This window comes from Carcharhinus amblyrhynchos, chromosome 28, assembly GCF_965287045.1.
Source record: "Carcharhinus amblyrhynchos chromosome 28, sCarAmb.v2.hapA, whole genome shotgun sequence".
Taxonomy (NCBI): Eukaryota; Metazoa; Chordata; class Chondrichthyes; order Carcharhiniformes; family Carcharhinidae; genus Carcharhinus; species Carcharhinus amblyrhynchos.
The window spans coordinates 31,610,084-31,638,011 of NC_137351.1; the positions used below are offsets into that span (position 1 = coordinate 31,610,084).

Here is a 27,928-nt window from a genome sequence, read left to right on the forward strand (position 1 = left end):
GCAGTGCCGCCCGAGCGGGCCCGCTCTGACTGAGGAGGAGGAGGAGGGGCCCACCCGTTAACCCCCAGCCCGCTACCGGCCCGCCTCCCCGGGGTAGGGGGGAGCGGCATGAATTACAGAGCGGCGGCGGACTCGGTGGCCGAGAAACTGCTGTGTTACAGGAAGGATCAGAGCGGCTGGAGAGTGTGCAAGAGATCGGTGAGGGAATGAGGGAGAGGAGGGAATGAGGGAGAGGAGGGGGGAGGGAGAGGAGAGGGTGAGGGGGGTGAGGGAGAGGAGGGGGGTGAGGGAGAGGAGGGGGGGAGGGAGGGGGGAGGGGGGATAGGGGATAGGAGGGGGAGGGAGCGGGCACAGGGGGTGGAGGGAAGGAGGGAGAGGGCACGGGGGTGGAGGGAAGGAGGGAGAGGGCACGGGGATGGAGGGAATGAGGGAGAGGGCACGGGGGTGGAGGGAATGAGGGAGAGGGCACGGGGGTGGAGGGAATGAGGGAGAGGGCACGGGGGTGGAGGGAATGAGGGAGAGGGCACGGGGGTGGAGGGAATGAGGGAGAGGGCACGGGGGTGGAGGGAATGAGGGAGAGGGCACGGGGGTGGAGGGAATGAGGGAGAGGGCACGGGGGTGGAGGGAATGAGGGAGAGGGCACGGGGGTGGAGGGAATGAGGGAGAGGGCACGGGGGTGGAGGGAATGAGGGAGAGGGCACGGGGGTGGAGGGAAGGGGGAGAGGGCACAGGGGGTGGAGGGAAGAGGGAGAGGGCACGGGGTGGAGGGAATGAGGGAGAGGGCACAGGGGGTGGAGGGAATGAGGGAGAGGGCACAGGGGGTGGAGGGAATGAGGGAAGGGGGAGGGAGGGCACGGGGGAAGGAGGGAGAGGGCACGGGGGATGGAGGGAAGGGGGGAGGGAGGGCACGGGGGAAGGAGGGAGAGGGCACGGGGGATGGAGGGAAGGGGGGAGGGAGGGCACGGGGGATGGGAAGGGGGGAGGGAGGGCACGGGGGATGGAGGGAAGGGGGGAGGGAGGGCACGGGGGATGGAGGGAAGGGGGGAGGGAGGGCACGGGGGATGGCGGGAAGGGGGAGGGAGGGCACGGGGGAAGGAGGGAGACGGCACGGGGGATGGAGGGAAGGGGGGAGGGAGGGCACGGGGGATGGCGGGAAGGGGGAGGGAGGGCACGGGGGATGGGAAGGGGGGAGGGAGGGCACGGGGGATGGAGGGAAGGGGGGAGGGAGGGCACGGGGGGATGGGAAGGAATGAGGCAGTGGAAATGACGGAGGGCAGAGTAAGAATGAGGGGTGGAGGAATGAGGGAGGATGAAGAAGTGAAGGGAATAATGAGGGTGGGGAAGGAGGGAGGGAAAAGGGGGAGGGTAAAAATGAGGGTTGAGGAGGAAAGGCAATGAAGGAGTTCAGGGACAAGGGTGGAGCTGACGAGAGGAAGGATCCTTCTTCAGGGAGGATCAGGTGGGAGTGGGCAGGGGATGTGAGTGGGGAGGGGGGTTGAGGGAGGGATGCAGCTGCAAGATTACAGTAGGGGAAGGAGCATGGATAATGCTGGTGGCATGGGGAAAGAATTGAGGAGGGAGGAGGGGGAATCATTGAATTCCAGCAGTTCAAAAGGAGGTCCTTCGAGCCTGCACGTACCACAATCCAGGCTCTATCCCTGTAACCCCACATATTTAGCCTGCTAATCCCCCTGAAACTAAAGGGCAGGTTAGCATGGCCAATCAATCTAACCCGCACATCTCTGGAGTGTGGGAGTTAGCGGAGCAGAGGAAACCCACACAGACACGGGGGAAACGTGTAAACTCCACACACAGTCACCCGAGGCTGAAGTTGAGCCTGGGTCCCTGGAGCTGTGAGGCAACAGTGCCACCTGTATGAATGAGGGAGGCAAGAGAGAAATTGGAGGCAGGAGGTGGAATGAGAGGGGGAGGGCAGACGACAGTGGTGAGGAGGGATTACGAAGGAGGCAGGCAGGGTGGAATGAGGATGGAGGGAATGAGAGAGGCTGGAGGGTAGAGGGGAAATGACAGAAACAGGAGGGTAGGGAAAGTGGGAAATGAGTGAGGCAGGAGGGGTGGTAGGAGGGAAATTAGGGTGGAAGGAGAGGGAATAATCAGAGGAATGACGGAATGAGAGGCCCGAGGAGAGGGAGGTGGGGGGAATGAGGGAGGCAAGGGGATGGGAAGGGTGGAGGTGGTGCAAGTTGATGAGGCAGGGAGCAGGAAGGAGGGTGTGTGTGTGGAGGCAGAAGGGGAAAGTGGAGGCGAATGAGGAATGGAGGAGGGGTAATAAAGCAGGGAGATGGGGAGGAGGGCGGATGGGCGTGGAAGTTGATGAAGGGGCTGAGGCAGAGAGCGAGACAGGAGTGGGGGAAGGGGGAGTGAGGGTAGGAGGAGGGGGAGTGAATGGCAGGAGGGGGCATGGGAGAGGCGGGAAGGGAGATGAGAAGCGGGTGGAGAAGGGGAGATGGGGGTGTGGGAGGAAGGGGGTAGGGAAAAGGTGGGTGGGGGGTGCTGGTGAGGGAAGGGGAATGAGTGAAGCAGGGAGGGAGAAGAAGAGGGGAATGAGTGAGGTAGGAGGGGTGGGAGGAGGGAAAATAGAAGGGACGTTTATTACTCATAAGTTGGCTTACATTAACACTGCAATGAAGTTACTGCACAAATCCTCTAGTGGCCACACTCCGGCGCCTGTTCGGGTACACTGAGGAAGAATTTAGCATGGCCAATCCACCTAACCAGCACGTCTTTCAGACTGTGGAAGAAAAGCATTCGGAGGAAACCCACGCAGACACGTGCAAACTCCACACAGACGGTGACCCAAGCCAAGAATCAAACCTGGGTCCCTGACACTGTGAGGCAGTGATGTTCTCCATTGTGCCACCTGAGCAAGTCTGAAGCTGTCTCAGTCAGCTCCTATCTAACAAACACTGCACTCTTTTCCGTTCTTTGCCCTGAATGCTGAAACTGTGTAGGCATTCACAGTGACCCTAAGCTGAGGTTCTAACTTCACTATCGAAGCCATCACTTTCTAATTCTCAACCCTTTTGCATGTGGGCTTTGAAAGTGCCAAGTTTGTCACTTTCCAGCTTTTTTTAGTTCAACATGCTGTTCTGTTCCCATTTCCAGCTTTGATAAACTGCAGTTCATTCACAATTTCTGCTGACTGCATTCGGTCCCACGCAGAGTTCTTTGCCGCTATAACTTGCCAACTGTTAGTGATGCACTTGGGCATTGGGAGCCATTCAGAATTCCTTGCCTTCCCTACAAGTTCCTCCACAGTTTCCTTCTACCTCTACAACCTCTTCCAGCCCCAGTATAATGGAAACTGCTGGCCCCTCGGGGTGAAGAAGACACTACATGCCAGAACTGAGTTTAAAACACTGCTGTAATTATATTTGCACATTTGCAATCTGATGAGACAACTGAAGTACAATTCTCCACAAGTAATACGCAAACTATGAAGTCACAGTTGTTTTAAGTATTTAATTTTAGATTTAGTTATTCATTGTAAATCCATATTTCTGCTGCTAACTGTTCATTGTGTTGCAAAACAAGTAATTGTCAGTAATCCATGGGCTGAGTAATGGGACTGTTGTGTGTGCCCTAATTTTGGATTAATAATGATGTAAATGTCAGGCATTTTGTAATTTGTCAATTTTTTCCCAGCACCCAGTCATTAGTTTATTAGTGTTCCTTATAATGGCTCTAAGCAGTCACTACATGGACTGTAGTTCAAGAAGGCAGCTCACCACCTCGAGAACAATTAGGGATGGTCACTATATGCTGGCCTAGCCAGCGACGCCCACATCCCATGAAATATTTTTTAGAAAACAAATATTGGGCTCGATTACGTTTGTCTAAATTATATGCCTTGTGTCACATGGGTCTCCAAACCTAACAATCTGCCTTCAAAGCGCAGGTAACACAACAACGTTCTAACAGGCTTCTTTACAGAGCAGAATTTGACACCAAACTGCAAAAGAAAATAGGGCAAGCTACCAAAAGCTCAGTCAAAGAAGTAGGATTTGAATAGCCTCTTAAAAGAGGAGAGAGGTTTGTGTACACACCTTATCTTTACTAGCCTGAATTTTATAGACCTTGAGATCGAAAGAACTGGGAGTGGCAACTGGTTCCTCAAGCTTGCTCTGTCATTCAGTAAAATTGTGGCTGAGATTTAGTGCGTTGTTGGAGCTGTTGTCCCAGTAATTCCTAAGTCAGAATGTTAAGATTTGTTGGTTGAAGCACGCAAGAAGGCAGAATGCTGCTTTATTGACCAATTAAACTTGAAGGGGATAAAAATTAGCAAGAAAATGTTAGAAGTTAGCATAATTTTAACTTGACTTCTATCAGCAGAGCTGCTGCTATCGATTGTAGAAACATATAAGATGATTAGAGGTTTAGATAGGGTGGATGGTGATAGCCTGTTTCCTCGGATGGAGAAATCTAGCACGAGGGGGCATGGCTTTAAATTAAGGGGGGGTAGTTATAGGACGGATGTCAGGGGCAGGTTCTTTACCCAGAGGGTGGTGAGGGACTGGAATGCCCTGCCTGCTGCAGTTGTAAATGCGCCTAGTTTGGGGGCGTTTAAGAGATTGGTGGATAGGTTTATGGACGAAAAAGGAGTGGTTTAGATTAGTGGGTCAATGTTTTTTTTTTAAAAATAAGACTGGTCGGCGCAACATTGTGGGCCGAAGGGCCTGTTCCGCGCTGTAATGTTCTATGTTCTATGTATTTACATCGTCAAGGGTTTAAAAGTAAGCGAGGACGTGGCATATACAACAGGCCCATTCCCAATGCTTTCATCCACCTTTCATATCAGGCGAGAACTTATTCCTGGGTGATCAGATTGGGATGTGACCATAGTTAGTGAAAGTTGGTGAATTTCGCTCGTTATAGCCCAGTACAGTTCTGTATATGTGGTATAGTTCTGTATATATACAGATCATTGGCAAGAAAAACTGACATAAGTGGGGAGAAAGCAGGAAAGTGGAACTGAGCCACTTCAGATCAGCCATGATCTTACTGAATGGCGGGACAGGCTCGAAGGGCTAGATAGAACATAGAACATTACAGCGCAGAACAGGCCCTTCGGCCCACGATGTTGCACCGACCAATTAAGAGAAAAGCAATGACCCTCTACTCCTGCTCCTATTTCTTATGTTCACCACATCAATTTTAAAGTCAGCATATTTCCTTAACGTCGTTGCTGGTACACATTGATTCGTTCACATAACCAGGCAGGCGGTTGAGCATTAAGTAACTGGATAATTAATCGAGAGACCACACAGAGGATGCTGGAAATGCTTTATAAGTCTAGCAGCATTTGTGGAAAGAAGATAGCGCCAACGTTTCGAATTGGAATGACCCTTCATCAGAGCTGCTGATCTTTTGGTTTGCTAAGGGTGTTAGAAGCCTGCCAAACAGTAAACGCTGGCTTAATACCCACAATTGGAAAGACAAGTTCAGATTGTAACTAACATATGTTCATCAATTGTTAATAGTGTTGAAAATGTCACTTTGAGATTAATTAATTCATGTGGGGTATAAAAAGAATCAAATTGTTTTTTGTCACTTGAATCATTTCCGTTGTGTGAGTTTAAAAAGCTCTTTGTGGTGGCGGACCAGGCAATGAATATGATGTAATCTCAGTGATATTTGAGTTGAAGACATGGACTTGGCAAAAGTCAATAGTTTATTTTATTTAAGGCCTCAGGATATCCCAGAGTGCTTCCCAACCAGTACATTAATTTTGAAGTTTGCAGGCGATCAGTTTGCACGTGACAAGGGACCCCAAACAGTAATATGATAAATGACTACTCGTTCTGCTTTTGGTGGTGCTGGTTGAGGCATGACCATTGGTATGGCAATCAGAAGAATGCTGAAAAGTTCCAGAAAAACAAATTTTCCAATTTCACCTGTCCACTTTTTTTCTCTGAATTGGTTGGACTCAGTCTCTGCCATTGCCCACTTGAACCTTTAATAATGTTTGCATTTCTACTTGAGCTATGGAAGAGTTACAGCTTTGCAATCTACAAGTATTCAAATTTAATAATTAATTGTTGTATTAACTGTTCAAATAGTTACAGACAAGCAGCCCTATCCACACTTTCTAGTACAGGATTCATGCTCCATGAATATCTTTACAGCAGAGGGCTGTAGTGGCAGGGTCATTAAGGATCTTCAAGGTTGAGATAGACAGATTTTTAATCGGTATAGGGATATGGTGGGAATGTGAGGTTGAGGATTATTATAGCAAATCAATCATGATCTCATTGAATGGTGGAACAGGCTTGATGGACCGAATGACCTATTTCAGCTCCTATGTCTTATGACCTTTGCAGAATGAATGTGTTGTTTGAGGTGGTCAGTAGGAAATCGCATTGCATATAAATTATTGCTCTCAACCAAAGATTGAGAGCACTCCAATTCTATTGAAAATCACATTCCATTATTTTAGTCTGAAAAGCAGATTCTGCCTGTAAGTTTGAAATGAAACTGTTACGTAGAAAGGAACCATTAATGGCCAGCTACTGAATTTGATTTCAATATTATTACACACAACTGCCTTATGTTAATAATGTTTGGTTCATGGTATGCATTGTGTTTATCTGTTGGAGCATTGAATGAAATAGGTTATTACATTTTTAAGGAAAAGTAAATAAGCATTTGAAGGAGTGTAAGATATAGAAATGTGGGATAAGCCCATTGCTATAGCAAATAACTTGCACAAGACAAGCTGAATAACCTCTTCTGTACTGTAAACTTCTGATGTTCTATCTAAGAACATTAAACAAGTTTACTTCTGCAATTTTGCATCCAAGCATTTTTTTGTCAAAACTCAGTGCAGGTAATCAGTGGATTCTGACGGTTGATGAGGTTGTAACTTATTAAACTGTTCTGCTTGTTGTTCTTCACAATTCACCATAAAATATTGTGGTATCTTTTATATAAAATCAGGTGGAGGATCTATATTTTCACAGGTTTATGCAGACCAGTAACAAAAATGCTTGTAAATCTTTCTTCCTTTCTCTCTTCCTTTAATAAGCTCCTTATAACCTACCTTTTTAACCTTTGGTCATCAATCCGAATATCTCCTTATGTGGCTTAGTGTCAAATTTTCTTTGATATCGCTCCTATGAAACACCTTGAGGTCATTTACTAGTGAAAGGCATTATGTAAATACAAGTTGATTTCTGTATATTGCCAGTCCAAAGGTAAACTCAGCAACATTAATATCATTCTGTTACAAGCAGATTTTAGATTGGTCAGGAAGGCAAATGGGATGCTGGCCTTCACAGCGAGGGGGATTGAATATAAAAGTAGGGAGGTCTTGCTGCAGCTGTATAGGGCATTGGTGAGGCCGCAGCTGGAGTAGTGTGTGCAGTTTTGGGCGCCGCACTTACGCAAGGATATTTTGGCCTTGGAGGGAGTGCAGAGGAGGTTTACTAGACTGATACCGGAGTTGAGGGGGTTGAGCTATGAGGAGAGGCTGAATACACTAGGCTTGTACTCGTTAGAGTTTAGAAGAATGAGGGGAGATCTCATTGAGACATATAAGATGATGAATGGGATGGATAGGATAGAGGTGGAGAGACTCTTCCCGCTCAGAAAGGACAGTAGGACTAGGGGGCACAGCCTCAAGATAAAGGGGGGGGGGGGGCGGTTTAGAACGGAGTTGAGGAGGAACTTCTTCACTCAAAGGGTGGCGAATCTCTGGAATTCTCTGCCTGTTGAAGTGGTGGAGGCTGCCTCGCTAAATATTTTTAAGACGCGGGTTGATGGGTTTTTGATAAGCGAGGGGATTAAGGGTTATGGGGAGAGGGCGGGAACGTGGAACTGAGCCACGACAGATCAGCCATGATCTTATTGAATGGCGGGGCAGGCTCGAAGGGCTAGATGGCCTACTCCTGCTCCTATTTCTTATGTTCTTATGTTATGTAATATTGTTTAAATAATCAAGGATTAAATTTTATTTTGGTTTATCTACATCCCCATCCTTTAAAATAAAAAACCCATCTCAAGGCTTCATACTGTTGAACATGAAGTTAATATGAACACCTGAAGAACTAATCTCTGTTTCCACTGCCATAACATTGCTAACTTTATTCCTACATCGGCTCATCTGCTAAAACCCTCAGCCATACGTCAGCTACTGCAAGACATCACAATTTAAACACATTCCTGACCTGACTCTCATCTTTCAACTTCCCTTCACACACTTAAACTCATCAAAGACTTTTCTGCCTACATCCTAAATCTGAGCACCAAGTCTTTATCGCTGTCCTGTATTGGCTGTCAGTTGAATAACTGCTAGATTTTAAAATTCTCATTCTTGTTTTTCAAATTCCACCTTAGTTTCACTCTCCCTATCTTGTGATCTTCTACAGTCCTCTTGAGACACGCAGTACCTCTACCATTCTGGCTTGTTGCACATCCCTATTTTTAATAGATTCATTCTTGGGGGCCGTACTTTCAGTTACCTAATCTTGGAAGTTGCCTCCGTCAAGCTTCTCTGTCTCTCTTTCCTCCTCAACAACACTAATTGAAATCTATCTCTTTGACCAAATCTCTGTCCTCGTAGAATCCCTACAGTGCAGAAGGAGGCCATTTGGCCTGTCGAGCCTGTACCAGCAACAATTCCACCCAGGCTCTATCCCTGTGACCCCATATATTCACCCTGCTAATCCCACAGACATTAAGATGCAATTTAGCATGGCCAATCCATCTAACCTGCACATTTTTGGAGAGCAAGAGGAAACAGGAGCTCATGGAGAACTCCTACGCAGACACAGAGAGAATGTGCAAACTCCACACAGACAGTTACCCAAGGCCAGAATTGAACCCGGGTCCCTGGCACTGTGAGATAGGAATGCTAACCGTTGTGCCAGCCCTATTTCCCCAGTATCTCCTTAGTGGTTTGGTGCTGAGTTTTGTTGGATAATATTCCTGCGTGCACCTAGGAATCTTTTATCAAGTTAAGAGTCATAGAGGTTTGCAGCATGGAAACAGGCCTTTCGGCCCAACTTGTCCATGCCATTTTTTTTTAACCCCTAAACTAGTCCCAATTCCCCATATTTGGCCCATATCCCTTTATGCCCGTCATACTTATGTGACTATCTAAACGCTTTTTAAAAGACAAAATTGTACCCACCTCACTACTAACTCTGGCAGCTTGTTCCAGACACTCACCACCCTCTATGTGAAAAAATTGCCCCTCTGGACACTTTTGTATCTCTCCCCTTTCACCTTAAACCTCTAGTTTTAAACTCCCTTACCTCTGGGAAAAGGTATTGACTATCTAGCTGATGTGTGCCCCTCATCATTTTATAGGCCTCTATAAAATCACCCCTCAGCCTCCTACACTCCAAAGAAAAAAGTCCCAGTCTTTCCAACCTCTCCTTATAACTCAATCCATCAAGTCCCGGTGGCATCCTAGTAAATCTTTTCTGCACTGTTTCTAGTTTAATAATATTCTTTCAGTAATAGGGTGACCAGAATTGCACACAGTATTCCAAGTGTGGCCTTATCGACGTCTTGTACAACTTCAACAAGACATTCCGACTCCTGTGTTCAGTGTTCTGACCAATGAAACCAAGCGTGCCGAATGCCGCCTTCACCACTCTGTCCACCTGTAACTCCACTTTCAAGGAGCTATGAACGTGTACCCCTAGATCTCTTTGTTCTGTAACTCTCCCCAAGGCCCTACCATTAACTGAGTAAGCCATGTTATATAAATGCAAGTTTTGTTGCTGTGTTCTGCTTGTTACGCTAAATCTTGTGCCCATCTTATTGCAGCAATTTTGAATGTAATTCCTGGAGATACAAACAGTTGGGACAGTAATGAAGCGAACAGCATAAATACAGAGTTTTATTTTAGGAAATTACAACGGCATTCACTTCTCACCCATTTAGCTATTCAGCAAAATCAGGAACTTTTATCTTTCCTAGCCTATGTTAGCATTTTACTGAATTGGAATAAAATAGCCATGTTGTCACAGCGTGACTACAAAATCTTTGTTACTGAGACTTTTCTCTCCCCGCCAGGACAAGCATTGCTTTTACAGTGCTTTCAGCCTGCAATTTTTAATGTTATGAAGCAGTCTCTGCTTGAGATCACTATTAAGCATAGCATATAAAGTGCATCCTTCAGGGTATCTTATTCTAGGCTCCTGTCCAGAGACTATGGCTGCATCACACTACAACTGCAAAACCAGATCACCTGATATTGGCTCTGTGCAGTGCAGATGTAACCTGAACTGGTTTCATAATTACCTTGTTTTTCTTTTTCTAGTTCGCAACATTAAAAACATCCAGATACTGATTAACTACATTTAACCACCACGTAATAAAACCCAGTCTTTGATATGCATTGTGCAATGAGTAAAGCATTATCCCATTGATGACCCAATATTTCCTCCCACACCCCAAAGATGTGCTCTTAGGCTGATTGGTGTAACAAATTGTCCCTAAATTAGTCTCCCCTCAATCTGGTTTCCAATGTGGAATGCCATAAGCGCAGACAAGGGTCAAGGGTGGAAGAGGGGACTCACAGTGTTGAAATGGCGGCGTGGGCTCGTTGGGCCAAAGGACCTGTTTCCCGTGCTGTGTTGTTCTTTGCATATGGGCATATGGACTCCTAAATGCTCTCCCTTGGGTAATCCTGAATCATTTATTGCCATACCATTGGCGTTTTTTTGATGCTTGAAGTGATTTTAAATCTTTGTAAGCTCTAAAACGTGTTTTTCTTCTTTGTTGATAGAATGAAGTTTGTGTCTCCTGGAGGCCATCATCAGAATATTCTGGAAACTTGTGAGTGTGGAGATGAGTATACGTTTATTGAATGTTTAGGAGCAATCCTCTGATAGCAGTTCTGATGAAGTAGACTGTGAGGTAGCGTGTACCACCTTGACCCATCTGGGAGTTTCACTGTCAATGATAATCAATTTTAAATTATAGAATGAATCCCAATGAGGTTTTGCGTTGTTCTATCCCACTAATATTTTTCATTTAACAAGTTTATGACAACTCTAAATGGTCAGAAGAAACATAATAATGTGAAGAATTGTGTACTGATCCTAGAGATAAGCTTTTCACAATGGGTGGTGGAAATCTGAAAGAGCCCCAAAAGAGTCACAGTGCAGAAGAGGACTTCAGCCCATCGAGTCTGCATTGACGTATGAAATGCCCTCATCTGTCCACCTAATCCCACTTGCTCAGCACTTGGCCCGTAGCCTTGAATTTTATGGTACTCATCCAGATACTTCCTAAAGGACATGAGGCATCTCACCTCCGCCACCCTCCCAGGCAGTCACCACACTTTGAGTAAAAAGGCCTTTCCTCAAATTCCTCTCACCCCTCACTTCGAACCTGTGCTCTCTCGTAACTGACCCTTCAACTAAGGGGAACAGCTGCCCCCTATGCCCCTCAGAATCTTGAACACCTCAATCAGGTCGCCCCTCAGTTTTCTCTACTCCAACGAAAACAACCCAAGCCTATCCAACCTCTCTTCGTAACTTAACAGTTCCATCCCAGGCAGCAACTGGTAAATTTCCTCTGTACCCCCTCTAGTGCGTTCATGTCCTTCCTGTAATGTGGCAACCAGAATTGCACACAGCACTACAGCTGTGGTCTCACCAAAGTTCTATACAACTCCATCACGATCTCTCTGTTTTCGTAATCTGTAAGCCAATTGATAAAGGCGAGTGCGCCATATGCCTTTTTCACCAACTTCTTAACCTGCCTTTCCACCTTCAGAGATTTATGGACAAACACGCCAAGGTTCCTTTGTTCTTCAGAACTTCCCAGTGTCAGACCTTTCATAGTATGCATGTCAAATTAAGTCAGTTGCATCGTTTGAGATGGGGATCACCAGATTTGTGTTGGGTAAGGACATCAAGATAAATTGAGTAAAAATGGGAAATAGAGTTGAAGTATGGGTCAGCCATGATGTGATTCACTTGGGCAGTGGGCTTGAGGGATTAAATGGTCTCTTGTCATTCGATCATCATAGTTGGTCTGTTAGGTTGATTTATAAGTCTGTTTGCACATTGAATGTTGGCCAGTGTTTTGGGGTTTTTCATAGAATCCTACAGTGCAGAAAGAGGCACTTCGGCCCATTGAGTCTGCACCAAACACAATCCCACCCAGGCCCTACCCCCATATCCCTACATATTTTACCCAGTAATCCCTCTAACCTACACATCTCAGGACACTAAGGGGCAATTTTAGCATGGCCAATCAACCTAACCTGCACTTCTTTGGACTGTGGGAGGAAACCGGAATACCCAGAGGAAACCCACGCAGACAGTGACCCAAAGTTGGAATTGAACCTGGGTCCCTGGAGCTGTGAAGTAGCTGTGCTGACCACTGTGCTACCATGCCACCTGTACAACTACCTTTTCATACACTGGTAATTTTCAACAATGGTAATTTTGCCTACCTGTAGCCTGTGTAGAAGGCTAACATTCTTGTCTCATAATAAGAATAGATGGGAGTTCCTGCATGGGTGTGAAATTCTTGCCCCCATCTCCAGGGATAAACAGGATATATAGTGGTCAGTGTAAGGTGAAGATGAAAATCAAATGCTTGGTTAGAGTTGTCCTAATTGCATATGTGAGGGGGTGGGGGGCCGATAAGATGGACACAGAACAAAGCCTGAACAGAAACCTGCGAAAAATAAGACCACCAGTTGTCAGATTGGTCACACCTGTAGGCATTACAACAGCAATTATACAACACGTTTAACATTGAAAAGTAACCGCGGTGCTTCACAAAGACGTAATCGTGGAAATGGGCATTGAACCAAAGAGGACGTATTACATGGAATCACCCAAAGCTTGGTCAAAGCAGTGGAATTTATGGAGAACTAGGAGGCACAAAGGCAGAGGGATTTAAGGAGTGTATTCCAGAGTATGAAACTTTGATGGTTGAAGGCATATGAACCAATGGTGGCTACACAGAGTTGGGAGGGCCAAGTTGTTAGAGAGAGTTTATGAACTTTTGGAGAGGTTGAGACCATAAGTGGATATGGACACAATTAGTGTGAAATTTTAATTGAATAATTTGCAGGACTGGGGAAATTGGTTCCTTGAGATTGCCATCATGTTCACCGCCATTGGAAACAGTGATAAATGCTGTAACCTAGCTGCATGCACATTTTCATCCAATCGTAATTCCTACAAGCAGACAAAGTAGTGGAAATGGTCAGTGATCTGTGGCGAACCTCACGCAGGAACCGGAGACAATGAGTTTAATACTTTGTTAAAACGTGTGAATGGATTAAAAAAAAATGTTGCTTGTTACTTCATTCTGACATGAGCCTGAGGGTTATCAGTACTGAATTACTGTTGTATGACCTTCCATTATCATAGTGGAGTGTCTGCCATTTAATTGACAGCTACGGGTGGTTATGGACTTTATGAAGTGCGACAGTGAATCCAAATGCATGTTTTTATATGGTGATACATAGAATTACTGGAAATAGGAGCAGTAATAGGCCATTCAGCACTTCAAGCCAGCTCTGCCATTCTTTCTGATCATGGCTTATCATCCAACTCAACCTGATCCCGTCTCTTCCTCCACACGCATCCCCCCGCTCCCCCCCCCCCCCCAACATCCTTTGACCCCTCTTAGCCCCAAGAGATATATTTAACTCTCTTAAAAGCAGTGTTTTGGCCTCAACTGCTTTCTTGGTACAGAATTTCATAGGCTTTCCACTCTCTGGGTGAAGATATTTCTCTTTCACAGTCCTTAAAGGTTTACCCGATATCCTTTGACTATGATCTCTGGTTCCAGACACTCCTGCCATCGGGAATACCCTTCCTGCATTTATCCTAGAATCATAGAATTTCAACAGTGCAAAAGGAGGCCATTCAGCACATCATGCCTGAATCGATAACAATGCCATCCAGCGCTTATCCCTTTAACTGCATGTATTATCCTGCTAATCCCCCTTTGCATGGCCAGTCAACCTGACCCGCACACATCTTTGGCGTTTGGGAGGAAACCAGAGCACCTGGAGGAAACCCACGTAGACACGGGGAGAATGTGCAAACTCCTCGCAGCCAGTGACCCGAGGTTGGAATTGAACCTGGGTCCCTGGCGTTGTGAGGCAGCAGCGCTAACCACTGTGCTACCGTGCCGTGGATTAAGGTAGTCATTCGTACCCTGTTAGGACTGCACATAATATTCCAGGTGTGGCCTCACCATGGCACTGTATAATTGCAGCCAGGTATCCCTGCTCCTGTACTCAAATCCTCTTGCTATGAAGGCCGACATGTCATTTGCCTTCTTTATCGCCTGCTGCAGCTACATGTTTACCTTCAGCGACTGCAGTACACGGGCACCCAGGTCTCGTTTCCCTCAGTTAATTTATACCCATTTCGGTAATAATCTGTCTTCCTGTTTTTAATATCAAAGTGGATACCTCACATTTATCCACGTTATACTGCATCTGCTATGCATTTGCCCACTCAGCTTGTCCAAATCTAACTGAAGCATCTCTGCATCCTCCTCGCAGCTCACCCTCTCACCAAGCTTTGTGCCATGTGCAAAATTTGAAAACACTTGAATGGAATGTTAGTTTTTGTAGGATTATGTAGTTGAATGGATGTAACTGCAGCATTTTGTGAAAGACTTTTATGCATGGGTCCATGTCCCAGCTCCCATTCAGGAAGTGAATATGGGAAATGGAGGGTTCACTTATCCACGTGGTGCAGATTAAGGTATTCATTTGTTTCCAGCACTATAGATGGTCCTCCTCTGAATGGAATTGGCATTGACCACACTGGTGAACTTCTCCCATGCAGGTGTAGTGAGATGGTTGGGTCTCCTCCCCCTGTGCTTGGAAAAAGGAGATCTTTCCTGTCCTCTGTGGCTTGCAGTCGTTTATCCAATGAGGCTTTGCTGAACCCCGAGGTCAGTGCTTGCTGTTTCCTGACACAGTAAAAAGTCTGACAACACCAGGTTTAAGTCCAACCGATTTATTTGATAGTACACTCACTAGCTTTCGGGTTAGTCCCTTCGTCAGGTGAATGGAGAGTTCTGGCCTCAGACAGAGCATATAAAGCACAGACAGTTTACAGATTACTGATTAGAATGCGAATCTTTACACCTAACCTACTGTTTAAGTCTTAAAGTGGCCGGCAATGTGAGTGGAAGGAGCACTGATCACAGGTTAAAGAGATGTGTATTGTCTCCAGACAGTGCAGTAAGTGAGGTTTTGCAAACCCAGACAAGTCATGGGGGTTACAGATAGTGCGACATGAACCCAAGATCCTTGTTGAGACCGTCCTCATGTGTGCGGAACTTGGCTATCAGTCTCTGCTCAGCGACTCTGTGCTGTCGTGTGTCGTGAAGGCCGCCTTGGAGAATGCTTACCCGAAGGTCAGAGGCACATCCACATCATGTTTCCTGACAGCCATATCTAGGTCCAAACTCCTACCATAATGAATGAGTAACAGTTCAGGCACCTTTTAAATGTAGTGCCCTGGTATAACAGTGGGGGGGGACGTGGTTTCCTCCCTACCCCACTGCACGATATACCAGGAAAATCCCGGTTGCTTAATTAATGAGCCCGAATCACACGATTTGGCGGGTTTGCCTGTTAGGCTCTGTGGTGGGAGTCCCTCTGTCTTCCTGCCCTGCAGCAGCACTTGGGCCTTGAAATAATCCCTATAATAAAGACTTAATTCCCAGGCTTTGCAGGAATAATAAAATGTTAATCAGCACTTTTACATCACACTCAGCTTTTATTTTCTTGCATTTATTTTGATGATGTCCAGGATTCTCAAGCCTCTGGTGCATCAATACTGCATGTGTCAGAATTGAATCTACCTTGGGGCATGATAGAGGCTTATACACACTGGAATTTAGAAAAATGAGGGGAGATCAAATTGAGGTTGTTAAGGTGATAGAAGGTATGAATAAAGTAGATGTGGAGCAGATGCTTCCTCTTGTGAAGCACCCTGGATGAGAGATTGTAGTGTTAGGATAAAGGGTAGCAAATTTAAGACAGTTGAGGAGAATTCTCCCAAAGGGTTGTGAATCTGTGGAATTCGCAACCCCAAAGTGTGGTGGATGATGGAACAGTGAGTAAATTTAAGGAGGAGTTAGACAGGTTTTAATTGGTAATGAGGAGAAGGCAGGAAAATGGGGATGAAGAGCATATCAGCCATGATCAAATGGAGGAGCGGACTCGATGGGCCAAACGGCCTAATTCTGCTCCTGTATCTTATGAAGGCCAACATAGGGTGAACGTTTAGACTGCTGTTTACATGCTAGTTTAAATTCACAAGAGAATTTTGAGAAATGCACAGTATTTGATTTTGTGATCCTAAATCTTAAAAGTGACCCTCCCAACCCGTCCAAGGGGGTGGCACTAAGTTCACATACGGGTGGCTGGAAGGGCATAATTTGGCATGGAGGGTATGAAACATCTTGGGGAAGAGTAAAGGGGCAGAGGTTGATATGGAGGATGTGAGGGGTTGTGTTGTGTGGGTGGGGATAATGATGTGACTGGTGTTGTATGTTTGTTCCTGTAGGCTCACTGGAGCTATGCTGTATTAATGCATACATTGGAAATGATGTAATAGGCCTAGTGTGGGAGACAGAGAGAAGAAGCAGCAGCAATGGGAGAGATTACACGCCATTAATAAATCTCCATTTGTTTTTAACCAAAGTCTGTCCTGCATATCACATTCCCAATATACAACAGCAGCAGGAATTGGCATTGATACAGCATGAAGGGGAGTTATGGCTGGAGAGCTGTTTAATCTTTTTATTGCGTTTTAAAAAGATTTCCACACAGCTGCACCATGACAGGCCTTCTTCCCGACCCACCTCTGTACCTAGCACTCCCTGCACTCTTGCTGCGGTTAACCTCCAAATTCCCATTTTCACCCATCTCCTGGCAACAAAAATCCAACCATCCCGGCCACCTTATTCCAGGTTGGGATACGTGGAGCTAGAAGCAAAAACTCAGGCCTGGTCTGAATGCACCTGAATGCGATTTGCAAGAGTATGTAGGTTGGATGCAGAGTGAAGATTCCTGTGCTGTGTCCCAAAGAGGTACCACGTCCTCAACTACAGGGAAATCCCGTTTGCTTCTTACTTTCCCACTGAAAGAGTTACCGGTTTAGTAAAAAGATTGCAATACTTGCCAGTTATAAAGTGACTATTATTTGTTACTGGGGTTGATTATTATTCTGATAATTTCCCTTTTTTTCTTGTGGCCTTTAATTCAGGTACAAAGGTGAAGGGATAATTAAAGCTGCACCACAAGATGTCTGGGAGTGTTTAAAACCTGTGCCTGACGGACTAAGAGTGAAATGGGACAAAAATGTAAAATTATTTGAGCTGATTGCAGTCATTGATGATGTAAGTTTGGTGACTATGATTTACTTTTGCAAGAAGAATTTGGTTTTAAAATGGTTTTCACTCTATTTAGTTAGACTTGAATGGCAAACATAAGTACTCATTTCATTTGTATTGCCTAAAAAATATCATGAGAGATTTCCTAGTATACGATAAGATTTGAATATAATGTGCATGTCACAGACTTTAACATAGCAATAGTTTTCAAACAGTTCTCTGCCTCATTTATTCTGGCACTTGTAGGATCCAAATTTATTAATATAGCGAGAATCTTAGAATTCTCACAGTGCAGAAGGAGGCCGTTCAGCCCATCGACTCTGCAACAGAATACCTTGCCCAGGCCCAAGGTCTTATCCCCAAAACCCCACACATTTATCCCACTAAACCCTCTAACTGACATGTCTTTGGACATTTAGGGGCAACTTAGCATGGCCAGTTCACCTAACCTATGCACATTTGGACTGTGGGAGGAAATAATTTGAATGCCTTTGTAAATCTCTCCCTAACTTTCTCTGCTCTGAGGCAAAGACCTATCCTCTCTCGTCTCTCCACCTAACTGGAGTCTTTCATCCCTGATACCATTCTAGTAAAAACCCTCTGCATCCTCTCAAGGCCACAACACCCTTCATCAGATGTAGTGTCCAGAATTCTCCAGCCAAGGCCCCACGATTTAGAAATGTGTAACATAGTTCCTTGCTTTTGAGCTCTGCCAACATTTCTGAAGTCAAGGGCCCACTGTTTGCTTTTTTAAACTGCCTTATCAGCTTGACATTACGTCTTCAAAGATTGTGTATGTTCAGCCCCCTGACCTGTGTTTCTGTAACTCCTTTAGTTCTCCTCAATCTTCCTTCTAAATGCATCACTTCATATTTATCAGCCATAAATTCCATCTGTCATATAACTGCTCAATTCGTTAGTCTGTGTCCTCCTAAGATCTGCAACTATCCTCTTTGAAAATGGCAATACCTTGTCCTATACAAAGATAATGTCAGATAAGGTAAGTATTTCAAGATGCATGAATGTTTGAGAATTCACCTGGAAATATGCAAAAGCTATTTGTTATTTTCACTTTCTACATTTGCACACCAGAAATGGACAGTGAATGAAATGCTCCACTTTTTAATATTGTTTGTACTATCACTCCTCCTAGGATGTGTCTGTCTGCAGGACTGTTACACCATCAGCAGCAGTGGGCATAATCTCTCCAAGGGATTTTGTGGATGTAATTTTAATCAAACAGTATGAAGATGGAATGATATCCTCAAATGGTAACTAGCAAGTGCATGCACCTCCCTCTCTCATGTACAGGCAGTTTGTTGTAATGAAAATGTACAATGCAGTTGAATGCGGAGAAATGAAAGCCTGCCATTAATTCCATATTAAGTGCACTAACATGTAAGCTTGAGTTTTTGCAATGGTGCAGTTCATACAACAATATGATTTTTGCGTGAGGCTGTACAATTAAACAATGAACTCGTATTGTAAGATCTCCTGTACACCTTTTCATGTTCCCATGTGGTTTGAGTCTTCTGTACTTTGTTTGAATTAACTGCACTGTCCTGTTTTCTTCACAGCTACTAATGTGGTACACCCTGACTGTCCCCCTAAACCTCATTTTGTGAGAGGATTCAACCATCCTTGTGGATGTTTCTGTGCTCCCATTCCAGGGTAAGGTTCCTTTTAACGTATCTCAATATTCCTTTGCAGTACAGTAATAGTCACGGCATACTTTGGCCTCAGTCAGAAGGCTGTGAATTCAGATTCTATTCCAGAGGCTTGGCTGGCAGTCCAGTGCAGCACTGAGGGAGGGTAGTTCCATTTTTTTTTGGATGACATGTTGAAACCGAAACTTATCTGCCCTCTTGATAGACAGAAAATATCCGATGGCACTATTTCAAAGAGAGTGGGAGAGTTATGCCCCATTTTCCTGGCCAATATTTATCCTTCATTTAACATCACTAAAAACAGATGCTCTGATCAACGTGACACTGCAGTTGGTGGGAGCCTCTAATGTGTATATTGGCTGCTGCATTTCCTACATTACGACGGGGACTACAATTGCAAAATACTTCCTTACCTATAAAGTGCTTGAGAATATCCTGAGGTCACAAATAATGTGAATTACTGCAAGCCTTTTCCATCTTGCCTCCTGGAAGCTGGTTATTTCTGACCAAATTGGTCTTTAATTGTTTTTGGGATTGCAGTGAAAAAGGAACATCCCAACATCAGTTCTGGGTGGCCAGAATCCTGATATTTATAAATGCAACACATGACATTCATGCAAACCTGTTTGAATTCTGGGATAGGATAAAGAGAAATTCAGTGAGATGATTATTGTTAAATCTCAGCTGATGAGAGCTGGTTATTCATGAATGGGATTGGTGCCCATCACGTGACTTTGCGGGCCAGCACATTTGCCTTAGAACAATAAATAACCACTTAAAATTCTGGAGGAATATGTGAAGCCGCTGTGGTGGCTGCCCCAAGCTTTAGTGCATTGCTCATCACCTAGTCCTGGATCTTGGAATATGCCAGTCTGCAACACTTAACTGTGGATAACTCTTTGTATTGGAAAATCAGCAACTTTCAGACAGACCAAAGAGCATCTTTCAGCAGCAGGTGAAGTTTGTCTCAGAATCCATCTCTGCAAATAGCTGATAGAGCAAAGCATCCTGCATCACACAAAGCTGCACAAGGATGCACTTTGACTACCACATCCAGAAGAAGGTGTGGAGTGGCCCCTTCCTCATCCCAGTCATTTCAAAGGCAATGTGTGGTTGCACTGTGACTTTGGGTATCCATGAAGGATCTAACACAGAGGGCCCTTCTCACCACCAGCCAAGCTACATCTTGGTGCTGTTTGAAAGCTCTGGCAATGAGGCGTTTCGCCAATCTGCTCAGGGGACCTTTCTACACTGTATCCTTTTTCCTACAGGTCCTCAAGGGTGTTTTAGGTGGAATGCTACCTGATGAACTTGTGATTAAAGGGGTTTATATGCATGGACAGATGATATAGCACAGTGAAACTGAATGAAATGTTCCACAACAACGTGGCCAGGCCCACTCTTTGCAACATGGAGTCATATAGAACCTCAGCATATAGTGACACTTATTGTTTATACCGAGAGTGTACACAAAGCTTGATACAGCTGCATAAGATGTCATCAGGATGAGGGGATTTGTTAGGTACATTTTGGTGCGCTCTCCAGAGATTTGTACATTGTATTCCTGTGGATATGGGCCATTTTTGATCTTCAGATGACGTCACAAATTGCTCAGATGATTGCAGCAGTGGGGTGTGGGTCATCCTGCATGCGTACAGCAATGCTGAGGACACCTGATGACCAGGTTCTTGCCCGGAATGCAGTGTCACTTACCTAGTTTCTATGTGCTCCTCTCGGTTTATGCCACAGTCCCCGGCCTCTTTGAGCTATATCTCCAGCAGCAACTCTTTCAGGTATTCTGGTGTGAAGGTGAAGGTGACAAAGGATTGATTGGTTAACTTCTCAAAGAATTTGGCCTTTCACTTGCCACAATTTATCTTGGCTCCTGAAGTCCATTTGAACAAGTTGGAGATACTTGTCAGGGTTACTGACAGTGGACTGAAGCAGAAGGCAACAATGTGATCTATGTACTGGAAAGCTTTGACCAGCGTATCTCTGCTACCTGGTATCCACCTCTTAAGATCCCCTCCTTCCAGATGAACTCAGCAAAAAATGTGATACGACAAATGGATAAGACAGAGCAGAGAGGGTAACCTTCATTTATCCAAATTTGATTGGAAAGTGCTCTGATTCCCAGCATGAACATGACTCATTCTGCTCCATGGAGTGGGCTTTGGACTGGAAGATGACTTTGGAAACCTCTGGAGCTAGAACGAGGCTTGCTGGCTTCTCGCCATTTGGCGATCCTCCTTGATATTGACCCCAATCAATTGCAGTGGGAACAGGTTCTACATGTTTTTCTGAAGTTAAGACATTTCCTCCAGTCTCTCTCTCTCGCCTTCTGCACATCTTAAGAATGTAAGAACTAGGAGCCTGAGTAGGCCATCTGGCCCCTCAAGCCTGCTCCACCATTCAATAAGATCATGGCTGATTTTTTTTTTCTGGACTCAGCTCCACTTACCCGCCAACTCACCATAGCCCTTAATTTCTGAACAGTAAAGGAATTGATCTATACAAAATATATTCAATGGGGTAGCCTCAACTGCTTCACTGGGAGGGAATTCCACAGAGTCGCAACCCTTTGTGTGAAGAAGTTCCTCCTCAACTCAGTCCAAAATGTGCTTCCCCTTATTTTGAGGCTATGCCCCTTAGTTTTAGTTTCACCCGCCAGTGGAAACAACTTCCCTGCTTCTATCTTATCTATTCCCTTCATAATCTTATGTTTCTATAAGATCTCCCCTCATGCTTCTGAATTCCAATGAGTATAGCCCCAGTCTACTCAGTCTCTCCTCATAAGCCAACCCTCTCAATCTGGAATCGACCTAGTGAATCTCCTCTGCACCCCCTCCAGTGCCAGTATATCCTTTCTCAAGTAAGGAGACCAAAACTGTACACAGTACTCCAGGTGTGACCTCACCAGCATCTTATACAACTGCAACATAACCTCGCTGTTTTTAAACTCCATCCCTCTAGCAATGAAGGACAAAATTCCATTTGCTGCCTTAATTACCTGCTGCACCTGCAAACCAACTCCTTGAGATTCCTGCACAAGGGACACCCAGATTCATCTGCACAGCAGCATGCTGCAATTTTTTTACCATTTAAATAATAGTCCATTTTTTCTGTTATTCCTACCTAAATGGATGACCTCACATTTACCAACATTGTACTTCATCTGCCAGACCCTCGCCCACTCACTTAGACTATCTATATCCCTTTGCAGACTTTCAGCATCCTCTGCACACTTTGCTCTGCCATCCATCTTAGAGTCATCTGGGAACTTTGACACACTACACTTGATCCCCAACTCCAAATAATCTTATGTAAATCGTAAACAATTGTGGTCCCAACACTGATCCCTGAGGCACACCACTAATCACTGATCGCCAACCAGAAAAACACCCATTTACCCCCACTTTTTGCTTCCTGTTAGTTAACCAATCCTCTATCCATTCTAATACGTTCCCCTTACCACTGTGCACCTTTATCTTATGTAGCAGTTTTTGGTGTAGCACTTTGTCAAATGCCTTCTGGAAATCCAGAAACAGCACATCCACAGGTTCATTGCACATGTAATGTTCTCAAAGAATTCCACCAAATTAGTCAAACATGACCTTCCCTTCATGAACCCATACTGTGTCTTACCAATGAGACAATTTATATCCAGATATCTCGTTATTTCTTTCTTGATGATAGATTCAAACATTTTTCCCTACTAAAGAAGTTAAGCTAATTATAGTTACCTGCCTTTTGTCTATCTCCTTTTTTGAACAGTGGCGTCACATTTGCTGTTTTCCAATCCGCAGGAACCACCAGAGTCCAGCGAATGTTGGTAAACTACCACAAGTGCGTGTGCTATTTCCCCCGCCATCTCTTATACCCTGGGATGCATTCCATCAGGGCCAAGAAACTTGTCTACCTTTAGCCCCATTAACTTGCCGAACACTACCTCTTTCATGATAATGATATAGTTTCTAGATTTTCACTCCTGTTATCAATTTTTGGCATGTTATTTGTCTCTTCCACAGTGAAGACCGACACAAAATACCTGTTCAATACCTCAGCCATTTCTCATTTCCAGTTAAAACATCCCTCTTTTCATCCTCTAAAGGACCAATGTTTACTTTAGCCACATTTTTCATTTTATGTATTTGCAGAAACTTTTGCTATCTGTTTTTATATTCTGAGCTAGTTTAACCTCATAATCCATCTTTCTTTTGTTTATACCATTTTTTGTGGCTCTCTGCTGACTTTAAAGATTTCCCAATCCTCTAGGTTCTCACTAATCTTTGCCATTTTGTATCTTTGAAGATGAGAAACCTCTTTATCTTCACCTAGATTGCTTCCCATCTTTGCTTTGAGGATTCAGAAGTATTTCAGAATTCTTTGTCCTTTATGATTCTCTTTGAATTCCTCAATCTTTTCTGGGGCCAGCAGTTCCACATTTGGCTTCCATGTAGCGCTGCCAACCCTGTGGTTTTCTTGTAGGCCAGTAGGAGGTAGTGTTTTGAGAAGCGGGGCACAAACAGGAAATCCATCCGAGATCAGACAGACTTATCTGGCGTCTACCACATGTACCTACCTACACTCCCATTTCCAGGGTTGCTGAAGATGTCATACACCTTGGAATCTTTACTGTTTTCTGGATTTGGTTCTGGTTTGCTGTCAGCCCAGTTGGATTGTTCAGCCACATCAATTATGTATTTGAAGCCACTACCTAAAATTCCTGGCCTGGACACCTGGACCTTACCAGCAGCAGTAGGAGCTGCAAAACAATGGCCAGTCACTTGCTCATTAGAGCTGTTGGGGCATGGAGGGAACTGGAGTGGAGGCGTTGTTAACATCACGTCTATTACGAGATGGTGACTGTTCACCATTTCCTTGTCTTTGATGAATTGCCTCCCTGTAGCAGAATATCTAGGTCAAGAGACAGTAGTAATTTCCTGCTGACCAGATCGCTGGCCCATAGGACCATCTTGACTGTAATCTGTTACAGCTGAAGTGCAGTACCCTGCAGCAACAACAGGTCAGGTAACCCAACAAATTACAGTGGAAGACTCTGCACCTGTAGAACTTGCTCGAAGAAATCAGCAACTACTTTTAAATCAACATTTCTGCCTTTGTTGCCATTTCTCCCATCCTGGGACTGGTTCCCGTGGCAGGGCAGGAACAGGGAGTTTCCCACTGTAGAGGCCGGTGGGAAAACATGCCAAATCTTCTGACCCCCAGCTTGGTAAATTTTGTAATACGGTGTTTTGCATGGGATTCTGTGGTGGGGCAGGCCTGGGTGGCACGTAGTCTGCTGTCCTATCTAGCCGCCATATTGAAAAATCACCCAATGTCACTGACTCACTATTGAAGAAAGAGGGTGGACCTCCTGAAAATGAAGGTGCATCTCTGGGAGCACTCTAGGGGCAGAAGATCAACCTCCTGAGAAAGATGGATCTCCAGAAAGGTGAGCCCCCTCCAAAACACAGAATCTGGAAGCTGCACCTGGAGACGTTCCATTGCTGTGGTGTTCAAGGTCCGGATTCAATTCCGGCCTCGGGCCACTGTCTGTGTGGAGTTTGCACATTCTCTCCATGTCCGCATGGGTTTTCTCTGAGTGCTCCAGTTTCCTCCCACAGTTCAAAGATGTGCAGGTTAGGTTGACTGGCCATGCTAAATTGTCCCTTAGTGTCAAGGGATTAGCAGGGTAAATATGTGGGGTTATGGGAATAGAGCCTGTGTTGGATTGTGATCGGTGCAGACTCGCTGGGCCAAATGGCCTCCTGTATTATAGGTATTCTATGAAGATTGCCGGCAGCCTCCATCCTGGACTCTGGAGGCAGCCTCAGGCATTTTCAGGTGAGTCCTGACATCTGCGAGTCCATGTTGTTTCAGACATGTTTCACATTAGTGTATTTTCCTGGCTGGGATCGCGGACAATAGGACGTGGGTGATCAGACCTTCATCTGCATTCCATCAGTGAAATGCAGATGAGTTTCATGCCAGCTTCCAGTGAGTTTTCCAATCTGCCAAGGTGGGCACCAGAGGAAGACACTGTAGGTAATTCATGCCAGTGTAAAACTTTTTTTGGGTCTGGCACCAAATTCTTATCCCAGTCACCATTGAATTGGACAGCAGGGCCATGAGAAAATTCCACACATTGTTACATGTGCATTCTACTAAGCATGTGATTGATGGAGATAATATATGACCCAAACTTTTATTCTGTAATTATGTTTATACACACGGTCAACTTCCCTTCTGGTGCATGTTTTTCTGATCGGTGTACACGAAGTGAGTGCTTTTTATTTTTGTGTGACTGTTTCTCTTAATTGTGATTGGTGACAGATTAACTGTAGCATCTTATTAAGATTAAAGAAATGATGGCAGCCAAAATACGATTAAAGTGCCATTTTGCTGAATTTATCAACTGGTTAGCCTCTTTTATACTAGCCCCAAAGTTAAGGACCAACATATGCAAGGAACTTGGAAACTGACACGAGTGCAATTGACTCGATCCAGTTAATCACTCATGGCCTGAATTTTGAGACACATTTGCCATCTTTCAAACCATATTAAAATATGGAAATGTGTATCCAAAGAGGAAGAACACTATCTGTCTCATGGGTGGCATGGTGGCTAACACTTCAGGGACCCGGGTTCGAATCCCGATTTGGGTCATTTTCTGTGTGGAGTTTGCACATTCTCCCTGCGTCTACGTGGGTTTCCTTTGAGCGCTCCAGTTTCCTCTCATAGTCCAAAGATATGCAGGTTAGGTGCATTGGCAATGCTCAATTGCCCCTTAGAGTCCTGGAATGCGTATGTTAGAGGGACTGGCAGGGCAAATATATAGGACTGCAGGAATAGGGCCTGAGTGGGATTGTTGTTGGTGCAGATTCGATGGGCCAAATGGCCTCCTCCTGCACTATAGGGTATCTATGATTTTTTAAAACAGCTGTTCAGGAAAGTATTGTACCATCAGCCAAACGTGATAATGATAATTAGTTCCATGACATCAATACCATTTGAAGAGTTAACTTCTAGTGCTTTTATTGTATTCACTTTGAGTAAAAGAGGTTGTAGGGAAGACAGAAAACTTGGGCGTTTAGTTTGCTTAGAGCCTGCCTTGGGAAAGCGTTAAGTGTCAGAGCAAGATTGGATGGTGAATGCAGATTAATTTGTGTGCGTTTGTCTTTCATTTTTAGAGAGCCGCAGAAGACTCACTTGACTACGTTCTTTCAAACTGACCTTGGTGGGTATCTCCCACAATCAGTGTTGGACTCTTTCTTTCCGTCTAGTATGGCTGAGTTTTACAGCAATCTGGCAAAAGCTGTGAAGACTTTTAAAGCTTGATGAATCTGCCTCTTATCTTCTCCATACCTCCTTTCACACAAACCTCTAGTTTAGTTTTGCTGTATTTCATATTGTTACTTAGTTTTCCATTTGAGTACTTTCAGACTTAATTTTCCACTTTTTAAGACTGAAAACATTTCTAAAATTATTTTAGGAGAAATATTGATCAGTGGATAAGAAATCAGATAGTTTCAGATTGCAAAGTGGAGACCGAAAAGGGCTGAGTTTGTGCGTATTGGCATTGATAAATTTCAACAAAGTTTGTTTAAGATTTAAATATCTTCCATTAATTGGATATCAAATTGACAATTTCTTTGTGTGCTAGGATTTTCATCTTTTTAGTCCTAAACTAAAATTAATGACTTGCCCAATCAACAATGAATAATAAATATTTGTATTTTTCTAATTGCTTAGAGCATAAAGGGGTGTTCAGCAAATAATACTCCTTATTGGATCAGTAACTTGGAAGATTGTAAAATGGGAGGGATAGGTTAGAGTGAAGTACAGCAGCCATTGGGATACAACATATCTTTCCAAACTTCTTGCTGTTACAAGAACATTTGCACAGTTTGATTTCAAACCTTCTTAGGCATTATTCTGGATTAGAACTTGAACTATGTACAGAGTTAGAAAGCAGGCAGTATCTTCTGCCTAAAGCTCAAGGTAGAGAGCGTGACTCAAGTTCTGGACGCATTGGCAACTACTGACATTAGTCCCTCCAAAACATATAGTACTCCTAATTGCAACCTTGCTGCGGTAACAGAGTATTTAATGGTGAATCACCAACACAGTTGGACACTTGCCAAGGTGGTTTTCTTCAGGAAGTCGCCACAGAGGACATTGTGGTAAGCACGTTATGGAGCACGTTCATCTCTTCAAGCCACATGCTTTCCAGTAATTTGTAACCTTGCATGTAAATGGTAAAAGCAATCTAGTTATGTCTGTGGAGAAATGTTCCACACAGGAAAATGTCCACTCTTGCGAATGTTTTAAAGTCTTGCATCGTTCCAAATGCTAAGTCCTAGTGGTGTATATTTAATTTATTTTAATTATTTGCCTTTAAATTATTAACTCACCCCTTTAAACTGTGTCTTAAGGGATGGGGATCTGTCTGTAAAACATTCCAAGTGGATTGATTTTGATTGAAAATGTAAATTCTGCCTTTTAATGAAAAGGGGGATTTAACTTGCACTGGTGTTTAGAATGGGCATTAGTTCTGTGTACACAGGCCAGTGATGTGATGCTCGCACAACTCATTGTTAACTGCCTACTGTATGTTAATATTTTATGTAAGAGTATTTATCGGCTTTTATGACATTTTGGGGTCTAAGGAATTTTAGTATATAATTGTGCTTTGAGATTGATTTTTACTTGCACTTTTTTATTGAGTTATGATGTTGGATTTTGCGTAATTGGTAAATTGCTTATTTATTTGAAAGAATCTCCTTTCATAGCTTCACAAATTGAAGAAACCTTTGTCCATGTATTGCAAGTTAACTGTGTGCTTGACAATTCATGCTGGAAAGATGCATTAAAAACTCCCCCCTCAA

At 44.4% G+C, this 27,928-nt stretch overlaps 1 protein-coding gene across 1 annotated transcript; it reads left to right on the top strand.

Moving 5' to 3' along the window:
- Positions 1 to 27,928, top strand: stard5 (StAR related lipid transfer domain containing 5). Its single transcript, XM_080214325.1, has 6 exons — positions 1 to 198; positions 10,760 to 10,809; positions 17,244 to 17,376; positions 18,524 to 18,641; positions 18,948 to 19,041; positions 26,231 to 27,928. The coding sequence occupies exons 1-6, from the start codon at positions 109 to 111 to the stop codon at positions 26,376 to 26,378; spliced, it is 633 nt and encodes a 210-aa protein (XP_080070451.1). The 5' UTR covers positions 1 to 108; the 3' UTR covers positions 26,379 to 27,928.